Below are 19,570 nucleotides of genomic sequence, written 5' to 3' on the forward strand. Positions count from 1 at the left end.
TAATGAGGTGAGGGGGTTTGAGTGTGTCAGGGAGGAATAATGTCATTAGGAGGCTAGACTCTGTTACTAATCTGGGCTTCTAGCAGGGTCGCCCAAGGCAGAATGGTCAAAGCTGAGACACCAGACTAAGATGCACCCATCCTCGTGAGGATTAACAGTCATGTCAGCAGAAGACAAGGGACAGTTCCAACTGTAAAGGGGGCAGAGTAGCTGTTCTCCAGCAGCAGTCATGGCAAGTGGCATTAATGAAAGATCTTTCACAGACAATGGCAGTGACACTCAAGTACTAAGTTTTGTTAGCACTAGTACTAGTACTATGTTTGTTTTGATAGCACAGCGGAAAGTAATAGTAAACGACGTCTGAATATTTCTTCCCATGCAACCCCCCATGAGGTAATCCAATGTACAAGGTAAATGCATGCATAAATAAGCATGGGTGTGTGTGGCTAACACAGAGGACAAGGGAAAAAGAATGTAAACTATTACCTCCTGACACTTATGGTCCACGTTTTGAGAGAGTTAGTAACACAGAGAACAAGGAGAAACAACAGGAAAAGAAGAGACTATGTGGGAAAGGTTAAGGCCAACTAGAGGATGCATTTCTTAACATAGGGACAGTTCCACTAAAAAGTTGAAGCTACTATGAGTATGTTTCATTTTATTTCTTTTTACTTAAATGCATATCCCATTCTTGGCAAACCAACACTCTATATTCCAAGAAATGCTTTCTCAGCTCATGTCATGTGTAAGAGGATGTGGATTATTGCCTAGGAACAGCTTGTACCACAACATATCATTCATCTCTGCAGCACTCTGCATGTCTTCTGCAATTCTCCTCGAGACTTCAAGGAGCCAGATCGTATTCCCCTGAATCCGAGTATGTAAACAGAATTTATTTCAAAACAACTCAAGATGAACATGTCTTTGCTATGTGCAATACCACTAAAAGATTGACAGGCTGTACAAGATGATGCAAAACTGAAGTGCACCAAGTACCTACTGTATGTGTGGTTTCTCTAGGCCTGCATCCGCTGCTTTCTGGTTCACATGTTTTGCCAGCATTGAGCCAGCTGCAAAGAAACCATAGATTCTTCCACCAAATTATTATGCCCCAGCTGCTTACCTGTTGCTTTCTTCCTTCTTTCATCCTTTTTGTCTTTTTTGCTTGAAGATATATTGTCTATAATGGAAGACTGTTTCAGGTCCTCTTCTGTGATTAAGTGAACAGGGTTATTTTTCATTTCCTGCAATGAAGACCAGACATGTGTGGCATGACTTCCGGCAGGCCTTCTGGGTTTTTTTGATACTATATTTCCACCTGCTTAGTATGGAAAAGGTGGGGTGCATCAATATGCCCATGTACTGAGCTGAGGTGTTGATCTGGGGAATGAATTCCTTGGCTCTGGGGACTGTAGTTTTAACCATAACTTTTGCCCAAGAATGTATTTCCCCCCTCTTTCGAGAAATTCCTCTCCTTTTTGAAACAAAGGAACATGCAGGCTTCAGTGGTGGGAAAATAATGTAGAACACTGAAAGGGTTTGTCATTGATTCTACAGAAAATTCATATTAAAGCACATCATATTAATGCAACAAAACCAGGTGAGCAAAACATTTGACCTATCAAGTTGAATACAGTCAACAGTAAAATATGAAGACTGACCAAGAGCTAAGTAAGTATCTTGAGTTTGATGTTTGCTTCACATTGTTAAGACAACAGAACTCTTGGCAGGTCACACCATAACTTGGCAGATCATGGGTCAGTCCTTTTCTAAAACAAGGAGCTCAACTACCAACCTTTTCAGCTTTCTGATGCATAAGATCACTGAACAAATCAGCACAGCTGTTGAGAAACTTCTCACTGACTACATTAGTATCGCCAAAGACCAAAGCTGAAGGCTGTTTACTGAAGGATCTCATCACTTGCTGAAGCAACATGCTGGCATCTTCCACAGAGAATGAACTTGGAAGAAGAGGCTAAGAAAAACAAACAACAAAGAATAATACAAGTAGTCAATTTCATATTTGCATTTATCATCCCGCCAATCGGCACAAATATCCACAAAGTTTTTGCATATATAATACATGGCATTCATCCTGACATAGAAAAGGCATGGGTTTCACTTTTAAAAAAAGCTTTTAGCCCATCCGGCTGTAATAGCAAACCTGAAAATTTTATGCAAAACATCTAAAGAAATCTTAGACGTACGTGTGTGTTTATGTGTAGCAATTTAGTATTTTTCAGAATTTCTGTCAGAATGAAAATAAATTATATACATGTATATGTACACTGGCTTAATCTCCATAGTGGGCAATTCCATCTGGAGGATGAAGGAGATTGAAATTGGGGCCTCTTATAGACCAATAAGACTGCCGTCAGAAAGAAAGAAAACCAAAAGCACATACCGCAATATCCACCCAGGTTCCAGAGCTGATGGCTTCATCCACAGAGGCCTCCACCTGATCCACAATTTCCTGACCAACACAAGAGGCTTTCAGAAACAAGAGCTGCAAGGACTTGTACCTTTTCTTTATGTAGTTCACAGGATCTGGGATGCCAAGTCTGGACAATGCATCAAATTCTACAAAATTACAGAAAGTCCTTGACTTTGAAGGAAACTAAGACATTTGGCCTAAGGGGCTAACACTGCCTGCCAGCTCTGCTCATGCAGCAGTGAGACTGAACAATGATGTTTGTACATATATCAACTAGGTGAAGATCTCTTATGCTATGGACCTTCCAAAACCCCACTGGCTTAACTTTTCCTAAGAGCATGAGCTTTTTTTCTTCAATACAACAATAACCTCAGGTATGAATGGAGTTGTACAACTATGGGAATTAACATTACTTCTACCCACCCCTCTATGCATCCCATTTCTTGGTCTCAAAATAGTGGCACAAATGTTGAGAACTGGCATAGGAAAATGAGACTACAAGCTAAATATGTACTTGTCTTGATTAGTAACTTTCAGGGGGGAATATGGGTTCAAGAAGAAAAACTATACATTACCCAAATAACCATTTTGCTTGAAAAAAGAATCCACCCAGTTGCTCTGAGTTCTTGCATAAATGTCAGGGATGAACACAGCCTTATCTTGTCTTCCACCAACTACTGTGCCTTTCAGATGTCCAGTATTGACAAGCTCCTCCAGCACAGCTGATAATAGAAATAAAGCAGCACAGCATTAGGAAGATTTGCAAAAAAAGTGGAGAGAAAGCACCGCTCTTAACAGCAATCCAAATGGGTGTATCATTTCACCTGATAACCTAGCTAACAGTAGTTAAGACCACTTGGGTGTGCATTTATGAAATTTAGCCTCAAAACAGGACCTCATTGCTTGAGTTAGCATTTGCAGATATATGAATATTTACATCTATCTGTAATAAAAGAGTGGATTTGATATAAAAATGGTTTTGGAAACTATATTCTCATAGCATTTTATTATTTCAATTATTAACATCCGTCATGTTGTAAAGTATCATGTATTTGAGCTGACATCCATAATATGGTGGCTAAGTGTCTCAAGGGTCTCTACTGAAATCCCCAAATTAGCAGGTGGTCAAGAGTTTAACATGCATCCTGCCCTCAGGGATCTGTGAAGCTTTGAGTTTCTGAAGTGATCAAACACAAGTCTAACACAATATCCCCTACCCCACAAAATTAGAGGGGGGGAATGATTCTAACTACTTCTGGCCATAACTCATGAAATATTAATGCAAAACTAAATATGAAATAAATTAGATAATGAGAAACAGGGGAAACGAGCTGGAATGTTGTTCAGCAAACAAGAGCTGTAATTGTCCATGTGTATGTAGGCAATGACAAGACTGTTTAGCCCAAACAGAAGCCTCTGTGGTGGTCTCTGAAGATGAGATAAAGGAATTGAAGAAGGTATTTGGGTATTGAAGTCAGGCAACTGCTGTGAGGCACTGCTATTATTAAATGGAAAGCAAACAAGCAGCCATATAAAGAGAATACTTTAACATTCTGACAGATAAACCTGAGAGCATCTCAAACACTCAGCCTCTGTTATCACAGGACCAAGTCTATAAATAAAACTCCTCCATTGTTATCATTAAGAGTCTAGTGAATCTGGTGCACTTGTGCTTGATGGATAAACCTGACACCTGCAGTTTTGGCCTCATCCTGCTACCATGGCCATTTCATCACCAAAACTTCCATTTCTATAAGGACAAGATGAGCACTAATGACAGTGGGATAGTACACAGAAACTACTGCTTGATAAGGAGTGAATGTGCTATGACAAGACTGTTTAGCACAGACAGAATACCCACAACTTTTTGATCAAAACTTTCAAAGTTCCATTACAAAAATTAAACATCAAAATCCTGTTGTGCAGCTATACTGGCAGAAGGGAAATAGCGTAACTTGCAGTGGCAAATTGACACTCATTAATGAATCCCAGCTTGAGGTCATTTCACACCACTGCCGCATGACTAGGAATCTAACTGAGGACTCATTTATTAGTGTAAATGAGCTGTTGGGGGTTATGACATCTCCCTTCATCTGGGGAAACTAAGCAAGAGGATTTTGGCCAATGTTAGTATGGAATAGTTTTAATTTAACTCACAGTAAAGTAGATGCTCTTGAAAACCATGCCGAGTGATTAGATTACTTACTGGAGTTGGTCTAAAGAGGGAAATAAGGTACATGAGAAATCAGGACACCAAAGAAAATTTAATACACGTTTACACTGTGGTTCTGAAAACTGAAATGATCAGGCAAGATCTAAAATACATATGAGCTGGTTATTTTTCCTTTTTAAATGGAACCTTGCTAGGGCAGGTGCAATAAGAGTGGGGATTCAGTGCTAATACACAGCTCCATGCTTCTCCCCAGGACTGCAATTACTTACATTTCCACAGAAGATTGGATTATTTGCTTGTTTAAAGCACTGGTGCCTGCTAATTACACTTGGAAAGATACTGTTAAACAACCATTCATGACTTTTGGAACTGAAATGAGAGTGCTGAATTCATAATGGTTTCTCCCTGGCCCCTTCCTGCAGCCCACAAAAACCCAATCCAGAGTGTCAGCATTGTCCTAACACACACTGTTGCCCTCTTTTTCAGTTTATCTAAATATAAGGGATGGAAGTTAGATTTTAGGCTGAAGGCCCTGTGAATAAAAATAAGAATTGTCAGGGATCTGAAGAGTGCACTAAACACAAATTGTTAATACGAAAATTGTGAAACCGATCATAAAATGGTGTCCTCCTCTTGTGCAAGAAGCAAAAACTGTCTACAGTTCTCAGTCTGTGTGCATGTTCAGAGATGCTTCCAGGGCAGCTGCCTCCTGCTGCATTTACTGAGAACTGATGCAGGACGTGCAATGAAGAAAAGTCCATCTGCCACCAGAACTCAGATGCCCTAGCTTTCAACTCACATGAGCAGTGGAGCCCGGAAGATGGCTAGAGGAAAGGGCAAGGACAGATATATCTTTTTCCCTTCACCCAAACCAATGCCAGTTTCTAGACTTTGCCCCAATCTTTCCTTAAAATACAGTGGTGCCTCGCTTAACGAGCGCCTCGCTGAGCGATGAAATCGCTTAACGAGGCGCTCTGGGCCATCGCTGGAGCATTCGCTCAGCGATGGCCCCTATGGGGATTTTTCGCTTTGCGTTTCGCTAAGCGTTTCGCTAAGCGTTTCGCTTAGCGAATATCGCATAACGAAGCCGGAAGAACAGCTGATCGGCGGTTCCAAAATGGCCGCCGGAAGGTCCACGCCGCATTTTCGCGCCCTGCCCTCGCTTACCGAGGGCGCGAAAATGGCGGCGCTATGGGACAACATTGCTTAACGGTGAGTTTTAAAGCCATAGGAACGCATTGAATGAAGTTCAATGCGTTTCTATGGCTTTTTTATTCCCGTTTAGCGATGTTTTCGCATAGCGAAGGTTAATCCGGAACGGACTAACCTCGCTATGCGAGGCACCACTGTAGAATGGAAGCAGGGGAACAACATCTAAGGACTGAGACAGCTGGGAACAAAGCAGGCCCCATTTGTATGAGAATATCATCAGAGTAGGCTGTACTGATGTACAAGTATATCACAGAAGTGAGTACACCCCCTCACATTTCATTAATATTTTAGTATATCTGTCCATCTGTAGCCAAGAAATGACACTTGGCTACAATGTAAAGCAGTGAGTATACAGCTTGTATAACAGTCTAAAGGTGCTGTCCCTTCAAAATAATGCAACACACATCCATTAATCTCTAAACCGCTGGCAACAAAAGTGAGTACACCCCTAAGTGACAATGTCCAAATTGGGCCCAAGTAGTCATTTTCCCTCCCTGGTGTTATGACACCCATTAGTGTCACAAGTCTCAGGTGTGAAGGGGGAACAGGTGATATTGCTCTCATTCTCTCAGACTGGTCACTGGCAGTTCCACATGGCACCTCAAGGTAATGAACTATCTGAGGATCTGAAAAAAAATGCAATTGTTGCTCTACATAAAGATGGTCTAGGCTATAAGAAGATGGCCAAAACCCTGAAACTGAGCTGCTGTACGGTGGACAAGTTTAACAGGGCAGGTTCCACTCAGAAAAGGCCTCACCATTTATTTATTTATTTATTCTATTCATATCCTGCCTATCTGGTCAGTTATGACCACTCTAGGCGGCTATGATCGACCAAAGAAGTTGAGTACCCGTGGTCAGCATCCTATCCAGAGGTTGGCTTTGGGAAACATACACATGAGCCCTGCCAGCATTGCTGCAGAGGTGGGAGGGGTAGAGGGGTCAGCCTACCAGTGCTCAGACTATATGCCACACACTGCATCAAATTAGTCTCCAAGGCTGTCATCCCAGAAGGAAGCCTCTTCTAAAGATGATGCACCAGAAAGCCTGCATACAGTTTGCTGCAGACAAGCAGACTAAGGATTTCTGGAAACATGTCCAATGAGACCAATATAAACTAATTTAGTTCAGATGGTGTCAAGCATGTGTGGCGGCAACCAGGTGAGGAGTACAAAGACAAGTGTGTCATGCCTACAGTTAAGCATGGTGGTGGGAGTGTCATGGCCTGGGGCTGCTTGAGTGCTACCAGCACTGAGGAGGTACAGTTGATTGAGGAAACCATGAATGCCAACAGGTACTGTGACAAACTGAAGCAGAGCATGATCCCCTCCCTTCGGATACTGGACCACAGGGCAGTATTCCAAGATGATAACGACTCCAAACACACCTCCAAAATGACAACTGCCTTACTAAAGAAGCTGAGGGTAAAGGTGATGGACTGGCCAAGCATGTCTCCAGACCTAAACCCTATTGAGCATCCTGAAACGTAAGGTGGAGGTGTGCAAATTCTCTAACATCAACCAGCTCTGTGATGTCCTCATGGAGGAGCGGAAGAGGACTCCAGTGGCAACCTGTGAAGCTCTGGTGATCTCTATGCCCAAAAGGGTTAAGGCAGTGCTGGAAAATAATGGTGGCCACATAAAAGATTGCCACTTTGTGCCCAACATGGACATTGTCACTTAGAGGTTTGCTCACTTTCGTTGCCAGCGGTTTAGACATTAATGGCTATGTGTTGTGTTATTTTGAGTGGACAGCACATTTTACATTGTTATACAAGCTGTATACTCACTGCTTTACATTGTAGCCAAGTGCCATTTCTTCAGGGTTGCCACATGAAAAGATATATTAAAGTATTTATGAAATGTGAGGGGGTGTACTCACTTCTGTGATATACTGTAGCTGTCTATTAAAACTGGGCAAACCGTCGTTACCTTTACTCCTTTAGTCACTCATGGCTCTAGTTCATCTTACCTCTGTGATTCTTTCCCTTTCAGCTTCTTAGTTAGGGTACATTAAAAAAAAACCCAAGGGCAGTAAGAAAAGGGCATGCAAATGTTATAACGGCTGCCTCACATAACCTATTTGATTGAGGCTCAAGACTAATAATGTTACGTGTCACACCAGTACTGTTACATAGCTTTGAAACATACAATAATGGATGAATACTCCACTATCTGAAAAGTTGAAAGGTGGCCTTTTACATTTACTGTAGAAGGCTGGGTGTCCGTGTCACCAAGAGCAAAGGAGCAAATCATGACAGTTGTGCATCCAAAGGATGCATTTTATCATGTACATTTTGATATCTACATTGCATTGTACATGTCTGAGTCTCTTTCTCTTCATGTTTCTTCATTTGTATCTATGCACACACACTTGCATGCATGTACAAGCACATTCTTTTTCTCTACCTTGTTCCTGACCTCTGAAAAAGATGTCATTTTGTGACCAGAACCAGAAATGCGTATTCTGACTTACTGGGTAATGGCACGGAAAAGACCACGAATGCGTGCCTGATGACGTGTGACAAAGGCATTTGTGAAAATCACCCCTCGATTGTCCTGGTCAATTTGGCCATGGATAATTTTTCCCAGACGGGCAGAAAATGCCTGAGAACAAAAACACAGTGATTTGTTGGAGAATTACATTACTCTGTACTAGGCAAATCTTAAGAACCACCGCGTGCATCTGGTGTATGTAACTCTCATTTACTTTTTATTTTTCTTGTATGCAAATGCTGGTGTGTTAATTTAGGAGAAAGCATTTTCTTTATCTTTGGCTCCACTGCTTCCCTCCCACAACAGATTAGCAAAAACTTTTCATGTCTATATTCTAAAGGTCACTGTTAAAGCAATGGCTCTCTAGCATGCTGCAAGAAGAATGGTTTTTATCTTTCCAGAGAATCTTATTGAAGTAGTACATCAGCTAGCTGTTTATTTTTAATACTCTGAAGACACCACTTCACTCCCGTGTTCTCAGGCACAGTGACTGTGAAGAGATTAGACTCAATATCATCATAACAATACAGTTAACTTCTGTATGTATAGCTACAGCAAGCAAATTAAAATCACATTCAGTGGTGCCTTGCTTAACAGGTGCCCCGTTTAACGACGAATCCACATAGCGACGAATTTTTGCGATTGCATTGTGATGTTTCTAATGGGAAAAATCACTTTGCGATGATTGGTAAGCTGTTTCGCTTACCGATTTTCGCACAACGATGATTTCCCAACAGCTGATTGGCGGTTCCAAAATGGCTGCCGGGTTTAAAAAAAATGGCCACCCGCTCTGTTTTCGCCTGGATTCCTCGCTTACCGGGCAGCGAAAATGGCGGCCGGATGGAGGATTTTCGCATAAAGGTGAGTTTTTTGCCCATAGGAACGCATTAAACAAGTTTTAATGCATTCCTATGGGCTTTTTTATTTCACATAGGGACGAATCCGTATAGCGACGATTTTGGCTGCATGGATTATCGTCGCTATGCGGGGCACCACTGTATATTGCATCAGTTAAACTTCAGGCTTCCATAAGGAAACAACCTCACCACCCAGAAGACCATCAAAACAACTACAGGAAGAGAGATATCATGTATGCCCTCAAACAAATGGAGGCCATTTTCACATTAATTACCTGCTTTAAAAAGTCTCCTGGAAGGTCATAGGTCTTGCACAATTCAGATATTTTCATCTGGCCAGATTCTTGTAACTTGTCATTTGTTTCTTCTGCTATCTGGTCTAGATAACGCCTAAAATGAAAAAAACAAACAAAAAAGTCTAGGAATATTATTCCATATTTTTCTTACTTGTAAATAAGATGAATACAGTAATTTTATTTAGTAGTATACTACATAAGCATTAGCCAACATTGGTCCAAATTATTAAATTTGTAGATGTAATAGTTGTTTCTCTTGGAGTCAAATTGATCAGATCTTCTTCATGTTTTACACATTGCTGCTCATGTGGCCTATACATCATGATTTACTTCTCACATTAAATATGTGTGTGTTCCAATTTTAAGCTACAATGAGTTTGTGGCCCAAAAATGAGGCTCTGACGATGTAATCATGGCAAGAAAACAAATACCAAGAGTAGCGTGCCATTTGCTTTATTGGGTTCATGTTCTTAGATAATAAGCTATACTTATGAAAGTTTTTAAAATGATTTTTAAAGATGTTAAAAGAATTCTTTGCAGTTTACTTCTCTCTCACTCAATCCACACACTGAGGAGGCAAACTACATTCCAGATGCCAGTTTCATCCATGAATGTTGTTGTTACGTGTCATCAAGTCACCTCCAATTTATGGCAACTTTATGACTGAGAAATCTCTAAAATATCCTGTCTTCAATAGCCCAGCTCAGTTCTTGCAAACTCAAGTCTGTGGTTCCTTTAGAAAGTCAATACTTTCTTGTATCTGGTATTCCTTTTTCCCCGCTGTCTTCCACTGTTCCCAGCATTGTTGTCTTAACCTGAGAGTTTTGCCTTCTCATGATGTAAGCAAAGTAGGACAGCCTCAGTTTCATCATTTTTGCTTCCAGAAAAAGTTTCAGGCTTGATTTGATCTAGGACCCACTTGTTAGTCTTTCCAGCAGCCCAGGGTATTTGCAAAGGTCTCCTTCAGCACCGATTTCAAATGAATATTGTTTTTCCTGTCAGCTTTCTTTACTGTCCGGCTTTTACACCTATACATGGTCATCAGGAATAGAAAAGTATGGATGATCTTGCCCTTAGTCCCAAGAGACACACCCATTTCTTTCAGATCAACCTTCAGTTTCCTGTGATTCACACAGTCAAAAGCTTTGCTGTAGTATATAAAGCATATACTGATGTTCTGAAATTTATGCACTTTAGTAGCTAGCAGATATTTGAGATATGATCTTAACTGTCTCTTGCTTTTCAGAATCCAGCTTGAACATCAAGCATTTCTCATTTTGTATGTGTTGTGCAGCATCAGACTTTCCTTTCACTTCTGTGCACATAAGCCACTAGATGTCCTTCTGGCTTTAATTTAGTTGTGTCATTAGCAAAAGATAATGACCATTCATAATTATTACCTTTAGAATGACTCCACAGTCATAAATCATAATCATAACCGTCTACTGCCCCTATTATGTTCATTATATTTAAAACCTTGTTACCCATTTACAGTGGTGCCCCGCTTGACAATTACCCCCGCTTGACCCTGAAATCGCTTAACGATGAGGTTTTTGCGATCACTATAGTGATCGCAAAACGATGTTTCAATGGAGAAAATCCACTTTATGATGATCGGGAACCGATTTTTCAGTTCACGACATCTTTACAGCTGATTGTCGGGTTTTCAAAATGGCTTCCCACTGTTTTCCGGACCTATTTCCAGAAGACAGCGATCGAAAATGGCTTCCCCTATGGAGGATCTTTGCTGGATGATGAGGTATTTCGCCCACTGGAACGCATTAACTGGTTTTAATACATTTCAATGGTGTTTTTTTTTTTTTACTCTCGCTTGACGATGATTTCGCTTAACAGCGATTTGAATGGAACGGATTATTGTTGTCAAGCGAGGCACCACTGTACATTGCACTTAAAATACACTTAAAAGAACTCACTCATCTATAAGTTGTCCCAACACTAGCTGAACTGTTCGGTCTGATTTCACAATGTCATTGGCTCGGTTTTCAATATGGAGCAGATCTACATTTATTACCTAAAGGGAAAAAAAACAGGTTACTGTCTAGAAAACAGATCTGTTCTCTACTGTTAAAATTATCCACTTTTGGATTCATCAATAATCATTCACCAATAACTTTTCAGTCACTCCAAGAAAGTGGAAATATCTTGACTGTAATTAAAATTCAAAGACTAGAAAAGAAAATAACGATCAAGAAAATTTAATGCACAAAATACAATTTCAGTAGAACATGTAATCATAATGAAAGGCTTTCACTTACTTGAAGTTTAAGAAGAGAAAAAAGGTTAATGGAATTGAGATATTAATTATTTATCTGAATGCCCTAGTTGTCAGGAATTTTTTACTTATACATGTTCTGACATTTAACGAAGAATGAATAGTAACAAAAAAACACCCCAATTTTCTCAATAGGATAAAACAGCTTTCAAAGAAATGAAAGCGGTGTGGTGAAGTTCTCTCATTATGAGTAAAAATATTTGACTGAAGAATTACAGTACAAAGAATTAGAACAACATAATGGAACCTTAAGTGGCAACATATATAGCTAACAACAATGAAATACAGAGCAATACATAGAGATTTACATTATATTCTGCAACTCCTTAGCAACATAATCATTAACATCAGTTATAAACTTCATGTTGGCCCAATTAAGCATAGATAAAATAGCATATGAGTGTTTGTATTTAAGGCAAATTACCTGCTGCAAGTCGACAATGTTCACACGACCTGTAACAATATGAACAATTTGTTAACAATCATATTTTAAGACATCTATTTAGAAATAGTGATAGTACTGTAAATATATTTAATCTATTTACCATATTTTTCGCACCATAAGATGCACTTTCCCCCACAAAACAGGGGGGTGGAAAGTCTGTGCATCTTATGGAGCGAAGAAAACAGATTATATTTTCCTGTTTTCTTCTCCTAAAAATTGGTGCGTCTTATGGAAAGGTGCGTCTTATGGAGCGAAAAATACGGTATTCATTATTGCTTATTTCCAGCCTGCTTATATTCACCTGGAATTAAACCTTAAATATTAATTGTGTGCAGAATTGTCATTACTGCTGGATAGCTCAGTGGCTTAGGCATCTGGCATCTGGCTACAGAGCCAGAAGCTGGGTGTTCGATTCCCAATATGCCTCCTTGATGGGGCTAGACTTGATGATCTGTAGAGTCCCTTGTACTTCTAAGATTATTATGATTTTTTAATAATTATGTGCCACCAATCTGTTTCCTTCACAGCCATGTAAGGCCTTCCTTTATACCTACCTTCCCCAGCACAGGTCCTATTAACTCTTTGATTCCTGTCTATTGCTGCAAGTGTATATACAGTATTGGGATCATCAGGAAAGGTGGCACTAGCACATCATCACAAACAGTAAAGAAGGCAACATTTGCTACTCCCCCAGTAGTATCTTACAGGCCTGCATAAAGAAGTATCTAAATGGACATTTCAATTTAGTTCAGTGAAGAATTGAAAATTCAATGAAGGGGGGGGAATATGTGTCCAATGATTCTTGTCTTCCTCCAGAAATGAACTGGGAAGTGTTACATACAGCACTGATGTTACCTGTCTGTCATGGGTTTGGAGGGAAAGTTCCATCCTATGGGGAGTGGAAGGCGGGACATCAGGAGGAGGGGCTGTACTGTATATATATGTGAAGCGTGTGTGGAGAAGTTTAGACGCTGGGATGTGACGAAGCAGCAGCTGGGAAGAAGAAGCTGGTGTGGGAGTCTGTGTGTCAGACAGGGTACTACTGTGTGTCAGAGTACCAACCTGATAGGTTCAGGTGTCTGAATGGTTAGCCAGAACTGATAGGTTCAGGGTCTGTGCTTCAAGTTAAGGGTTCTGTGTGAACCAAACTGTGTGTATGTATGAGTGAAACTAAGCCACGTTACTAAATCTTATTCACCTGATCATTTTATTTTCTCTGTGTGTTGTTTTAAATAAACCTTATTCTTTTATTGGTTAAAAATCCATCCCTGGTCTGTGTGACTTCTTATAGGGAATGGTTGGTGGCAGCCTAGTTAACGTGTGGCAGGTCCCAGTAGGTCTGGGTTTGTCACATTGATTGGTGTCCAGCGTGTGGGATACGACTGGTCCAGTTGTCCAGCGGTCCAGCAAAGCCTTGGCAAGTGTGCCCAGAGCAAGGGGGGTCTAGTCAGGGACAATCTGAGAGCGCGTAGGTAATCTTCTAGGTGTACCTCACGGGGGGGTGCACTAGTAGAAGAACGTGTAACCTCAGATTGGGGACTAGATTAGGGAGCTCTGAGGCAGCCTGTTTTGGCGGGAAAAAGGCTGAGGCAAAACTGTGAAATAGCACTGAGCTAGCTTGTCTGCTGAGAGGCCCAGCAGAGGGGGGTAGACTCTAGCTCGCAACTGTTGCAAGTAGTGCTGAAGGACAGCAGCAATCTATAGGGAAAGCTGGTTCTGAGGCAAAAGAAAAAAAAAGTGGTCGTTTTATTTTGAGGCTTGACTTTTTAAAGCAGCCTGTTCTGAGGGGGGGATTATGCCCTTGACTCGAAGCCAAATGGCAGAAATGGGTGAAGTGAAAGACCCCCAGGTTGACCAAGGTTCTGAGGATGAATTTGGCTCAGTGCAAGGTGACAGCACGGGAGAACAAAACCCAGAACTCAGAAAAATACTCCTAGCCCAACAGCATGAACTGAGGATGAGGCAATTTGAAGTGGAGGAAAGGGAAAGAGAGAAACAGAGACAGTTTGAATTAGAGAGAGAGAAAATGGAAAGAGAAGAAAGAATAGAGAGAGAGAAAATGGAAAGAGAAGAAAGATTGGAGAGAGAGAAAATGGCGTTTGAATTAAGAAAATTGGAACTGATGAATCAGAACAATAATAACAATAGGGATTCTGAGGGAGGCCAATTGTCTAAAGCTGACCTGAAGAAATTCCCTGTGTACCACAAGGGAGATTGTCCTGAGGTGTTCTTTTCCTTAGTGGAAAGAGCGTTTGTGGACTTCTCAGTGAGGGAAACTGAGAAGATGACCATCATGCGATCTTTAATCAGTGGTAGCCTGGCTGAGGTTTATTCAGAGATGCCACAGGAACTGATGAGAGATTTTGCAGAGTTTAAAAAACTGGTGTTTGCAAGACATGGGATAAATGCGGAACAGCTGAGGCAAAGATTCAGGTCCCTCACAAAGAAACCAGAGCAGACTTTTACCCAAGTGGGGGCTCAATTGGTGAGGCTGCGAGAGAAATGGCTATCTCAGGAGGGGACAGAGACCTTTCAGCAGCTCAAAGACTTGATAGCGCTGGAACAGTTCTATTCAGTCCTGCATGGGGAACTGAAATTCCAGGTGAGGGAAAGGAAACCGAAATCTGTGGCAGAAGCAGCCGAGATCGCAGATTTTATTTCCCAAATAAGAAAGCCCTTGGGTGAGGGGAAATCTGTAGGGAAACCCAAAGAAACCTACAGCAAGTACTCTCAGGGACCAGGGAAAAACCAGCAAGGGGGAGGGGCCCATGGTGCAGGGAAGCCCTCAGAAATGAAACCAAGACCTCAGATTTTGGAGGGAAAACCAAAACAAGATGAGAGAGAATCAAAATACACCAGAAAATGTTATTTCTGTCAGGGAAAGGGCCATCTAATCTCAGAGTGTGAGAAATTAAAGCAGCTAAAAGGAATGGTGCCTCAGGAGTCAAGTGGAACCAAGCCAAAAGCTGTGTTCTGTGTCCAGAAAGAGCAAGGCTCATTGTCACTGAGGGAGCCTGTTGCCATGGCTACTCAATCTGGAACAGCTACATCTGCTGATCAGGCTGAGGAAAATGGTCCTCTTGTAGAGGTCAGGCGCTGCCTGCTGGTGAGAACAGATTCTCAGTTGTTTGAGACAGCAGGGGTGGACGTAGGAATACTTGACCATCAGTATCGGGGGCTGCGGGACATTTGTTCCCAGGTAACCCTGTGCCATCCAGATATTATTCCTAGGGAATATATAATCCCAAATGAGAGCATGAAGGTGGCAGGGATTGAGGGACAGGTGATTTCGCTGCCAGTAGCGGAGGTACCGGTGAACTTTCAAGGCTGGAGGGGAGTTTGGCGGCTAGCGATTTCATCGACTCTGCCAGCAGCCGTGCTCGTGGGAAATGACCTGGCTGAACATGTGAAACGGGTGCTAGTGATTACACGTTCACAAGCCACCACGGGGACAGTTCAAGGGGGTAATGATGAGCCAGAGACGGAAGCAGAGGGGAGTTCAGAAGCTGTGGTGGAAACCTTAACCACAGACAGCAGATTTGGACAAGAGCAAAAGGCAGACGCCACTCTCCAAAAGTGTTTTGAACAGGTGACTGACGCCCAGCTAACACCTGAAACCCCAGTGAGATTTCTGGAGAAAAAGGGGATTTTATATAGAGAGACCCTGAGGAATATCTCAAAAGGGGGAGATGGGATCAGAAGTCAGCTGGTGGTACCTGAAAAGTATCGCCCCATGATCTTACAAAGGGGGCACTCTGACATGTTTGCTGCACACTTAGGGGTGAACAAAACACAGCAGAGAATCACACAGAATTTTTACTGGCCTGACATAGGGAAGCAGATCAGGGAGTTCTGTAAACAATGTGATGTGTGTCAAAGGCAGGGGAATAGCCGCGACAGGACCAAAGCAAAGTTGTGCCCTTTGCCTGTGATTGACACTCCGTTCAAATGCATAGGGGTGGATATTGTGGGACCTTTGCCCAAGGCCACAAAGAGGGGGAACAGGTTCATTCTCACCATTGTGGACCATGCCACGAGGTACCCTGAAGCCATACCCTTGACTAACATTGAAACTAACACAGTGGCAGATGCCTTGGTGGGGTATATGTCCAGGATGGGATTTGCCTCAGAAATAATCACAGATTTGGGAGCATCATTTACATCAAAGCTCATGAAACGCTTATGGCAAATCTGTGGAATTAAGCACAAGGAAACCACTGCCTATCATCCTGAAAGTAATGGGTTAACTGAGAAGTTCAATGGGACTCTAATGCGCATGATTAGGGCTTACTTGGCAGAGAATCCAAACAATTGGGACCAGAAACTGCAATCCCTTTTGTTTGCTTATCGATCAGTGCCACAAGCCAGTACCGGGTTCAGTCCGTTTGAACTTTTATTTGGGAGAAGGGTGAAAGGGCCCCTTGATTTGATCAAACAAAATTGGGAGCAGATCACCCAGGATGACCCTCAAGACGTTGTGACATACATAGACACCTTGATGAATGACCTAAAGAGAAACCTAGAGCTGGCAGCAGAAAACCTGCAAGCTCAGAAGGTCAGACAGAAAACATGGTATGACCACAAAGCTAGAGAGAGGCACTTTGACCCAGGGGAGGAAGTGCTTTGGCTTAGGCCCTGCAGAGAGAACAAACTGCAGCTCAAATGGGCAGGACCATATAGGGTCATTTCCAAGATGTCAGACCTGAACTACCTTATAGAGCAGGAGGAGAACCAAGCAAGGAGGGTGGTTCATGTGAATGCCCTAAAACCCTACTACAGAGGGGAACAGAGGGTTTTATTTGCGATAAAAGCAGCTGAGAGTGAGGAAGCTGAATTACCCTTCTGGGAGGGTAGAGGGGAAGTAAAATACAACCCAGAGGAGGTAAAGATCAGTCCTGCACTCACCCAAGACCAGCAGCAAGAACTAAAAATGCTGCTTAGTAAATATCAACAGGTGTTTTCCAACAAGCCGGGGATAGTGAAGGGAGTGATGCATCGGATCCACACAGGGGATGCACCCCCGCAGGCAGTATCCCCATACCGAGTAACGGGACCCTATAGGGGCAAGGTGCGGAAGGAGCTGGACGAGATGCTTAGGGAGAACATAATCGTCCCCTCTTCTAGTCCTTGGTCCTCTCCGATAGTCCTAGTGGACAAGCCTGATGGGAGCATTAGGTTTTGTGTCGATTACAGGAAATTAAACCGCGTAACCACTCCTGATGCCTACCCAATGCCCAGGCTAGACAACCTGATTGAAACCATAGGGGGTTGTCGGTTCATCTCATCATTGGACCTGGTAAAGGGATATTGGCAATTAAGAATTGATCCCAGGGATCAAGAAAAGACTGCCTTTTGCAGCCCTTTTGGTCTCTATGAGTTTCGAGTCCTGAGCTTTGGTCTCAGAAATGCACCAGCCACATTCCAAAGGCTGATGGACCAGACCTTGGCAGGGCTCAGTGACTTTACAGTGGCCTACATTGACGACATAGGGATCTTCAGTAATGCCTGGGAAGATCACCTGATACACCTGGAATTAGTGCTGCAGAGGTTAAGTGCAGCAGGGCTAACAGTAAAGGCCAGCAAGTGTCAGCTGGGTAGCCCAGAAATAAAATACTTGGGTCACATGGTAGGGGGAGGAGTGATAAAACCCCTGGAGGCCAAAATAGAAGCTGTTCGTGATTGGCCCAGACCCAACACCAAGAAAAAAGTCAAATCATTTCTTGGGTTGGTGGGCTACTACAGAAAGTTCATCCCGAGGTTTAGCGAGATTGCGGCTCCGCTGACCGATCTGACGAGGAAGAAGGCTGATGACCGCATCCCGTGGACCAGTGACTGTGAGGCGGCGTTCCAGAGGTTGAAGGAGGCGCTAATCAACTATCCAGTGCTGCGTGCTCCAGACTTCGACCGGGAGTTCATCATCTACACCGATGCGTCTAACAGCGGGGTAGGAGCAGTTCTGTGCCAGGAGGATGAGAATGGTGACCAGCATCCAGTGTCCTACCTGAGTAGGAAACTTCAAAAAGGTGAGAGACATTTGGCAACCGTGGAGAAGGAGTGTTTGGCCATAGTCTACGCGATCCAGAAGGCCAAGCCTTACATCTGGGGAAGACATTTTGTTCTGTGCACTGACCATTCACCACTGCAATGGTTAAAGACAATGAAAACCCACAATAGCAAACTTATGAGGTGGGCTTTAAACCTACAGGACTATGACTTTGAAGTGAAGGTGGTCAGAGGGTCAGTGAACTGTGTTGCTGACGCCTTGTCAAGAAGACCTGAAGAATGAAGACGGCGAAAGAAACATGGACTATGTATATATATTGATGACAAAAAGTTAAATGTACCTGTTTTTTGAACTTGGTTTGTATGAATAAAGGTAAATTGATGTAATGTATATGGTAAATGTTTAAATGCCTAATTGCTATGGTTAACTTAGAATGTAAGTATAAGTAAGTATGATATGGTATGTATAACTGTTGTTGTGTGTTTTATCCAGGTTGTTTTTTGGGAAAAAGCACCTTAGCTTTCCCCCTACAAAACAACTTATAAAGAGGGGAGGTGTTACATACAGCACTGATGTTACCTGTCTGTCATGGGTTTGGAGGGAAAGTTCCATCCTATGGGGAGTGGAAGGCGGGACATCAGGAGGAGGGGCTGTACTGTATATATATGTGAAGCGTGTGTGGAGAAGTTTAGACGCTGGGATGTGACGAAGCAGCAGCTGGGAAGAAGAAGCTGGTGTGGGAGTCTGTGTGTCAGACAGGGTACTACTGTGTGTCAGAGTACCAACCTGATAGGTTCAGGTGTCTGAATGGTTAGCCAGAACTGATAGGTTCAGGGTCTGTGCTTCAAGTTAAGGGTTCTGTGTGAACCAAACTGTGTGTATGTATGAGTGAAACTAAGCCACGTTACTAAATCTTATTCACCTGATCATTTTATTTTCTCTGTGTGTTGTTTTAAATAAACCTTATTCTTTTATTGGTTAAAAATCCATCCCTGGTCTGTGTGACTTCTTATAGGGAATGGTTGGTGGCAGCCTAGTTAACGTGTGGCAGGTCCCAGTAGGTCTGGGTTTGTCACAGGAAGTCTACTTGCAGAAGTGCTCTGTGCATATATCACAATGCACACCAAGGCCTGCCCCAATCGTACTATGTGGGGGTGTTCCTTGATCATGGGAAAAGGACAAGATTTCTACTGACAAGACCAGCTGGTGGATACTGCTTTCTTCTTGGGACTATACAATCTACAGTGGCTACAAGCATGAAAACAATGTTTATAATGAACACCCAAAGAAGCCAGACCTTTGCTTTGTTCCTTGATGGCCATTAATGTTATTGCTGCACCATGTGATGTGAACAGATGTTT

General features: G+C 42.4%; 1 protein-coding gene across 1 annotated transcript in view; it reads right to left on the bottom strand.

The window, feature by feature from the left end:
- UFL1 (UFM1 specific ligase 1) overlaps positions 1-19,570 on the bottom strand; it is a 39,110-nt gene that overhangs the window by 14,689 nt on the left and 4,851 nt on the right. The window contains exons 3-11 of the mRNA XM_020783754.3: positions 12,185-12,213; positions 11,402-11,499; positions 9,447-9,561; positions 8,295-8,425; positions 4,592-4,650; positions 3,010-3,156; positions 2,405-2,580; positions 1,796-1,975; positions 1,124-1,244 (exon numbers count right to left, since the gene is read on the bottom strand). Of these exons, the coding sequence (XP_020639413.3) occupies positions 1,124-1,244; positions 1,796-1,975; positions 2,405-2,580; positions 3,010-3,156; positions 4,592-4,650; positions 8,295-8,425; positions 9,447-9,561; positions 11,402-11,499; positions 12,185-12,213 (1,056 nt within the window). The remainder of the gene's footprint in view (positions 1-1,123; positions 1,245-1,795; positions 1,976-2,404; positions 2,581-3,009; positions 3,157-4,591; positions 4,651-8,294; positions 8,426-9,446; positions 9,562-11,401; positions 11,500-12,184; positions 12,214-19,570) is intronic.

This window comes from Pogona vitticeps, chromosome 1 (genome assembly GCF_051106095.1).
Source record: "Pogona vitticeps strain Pit_001003342236 chromosome 1, PviZW2.1, whole genome shotgun sequence".
Taxonomy (NCBI): domain Eukaryota; kingdom Metazoa; phylum Chordata; class Lepidosauria; order Squamata; family Agamidae; genus Pogona; species Pogona vitticeps.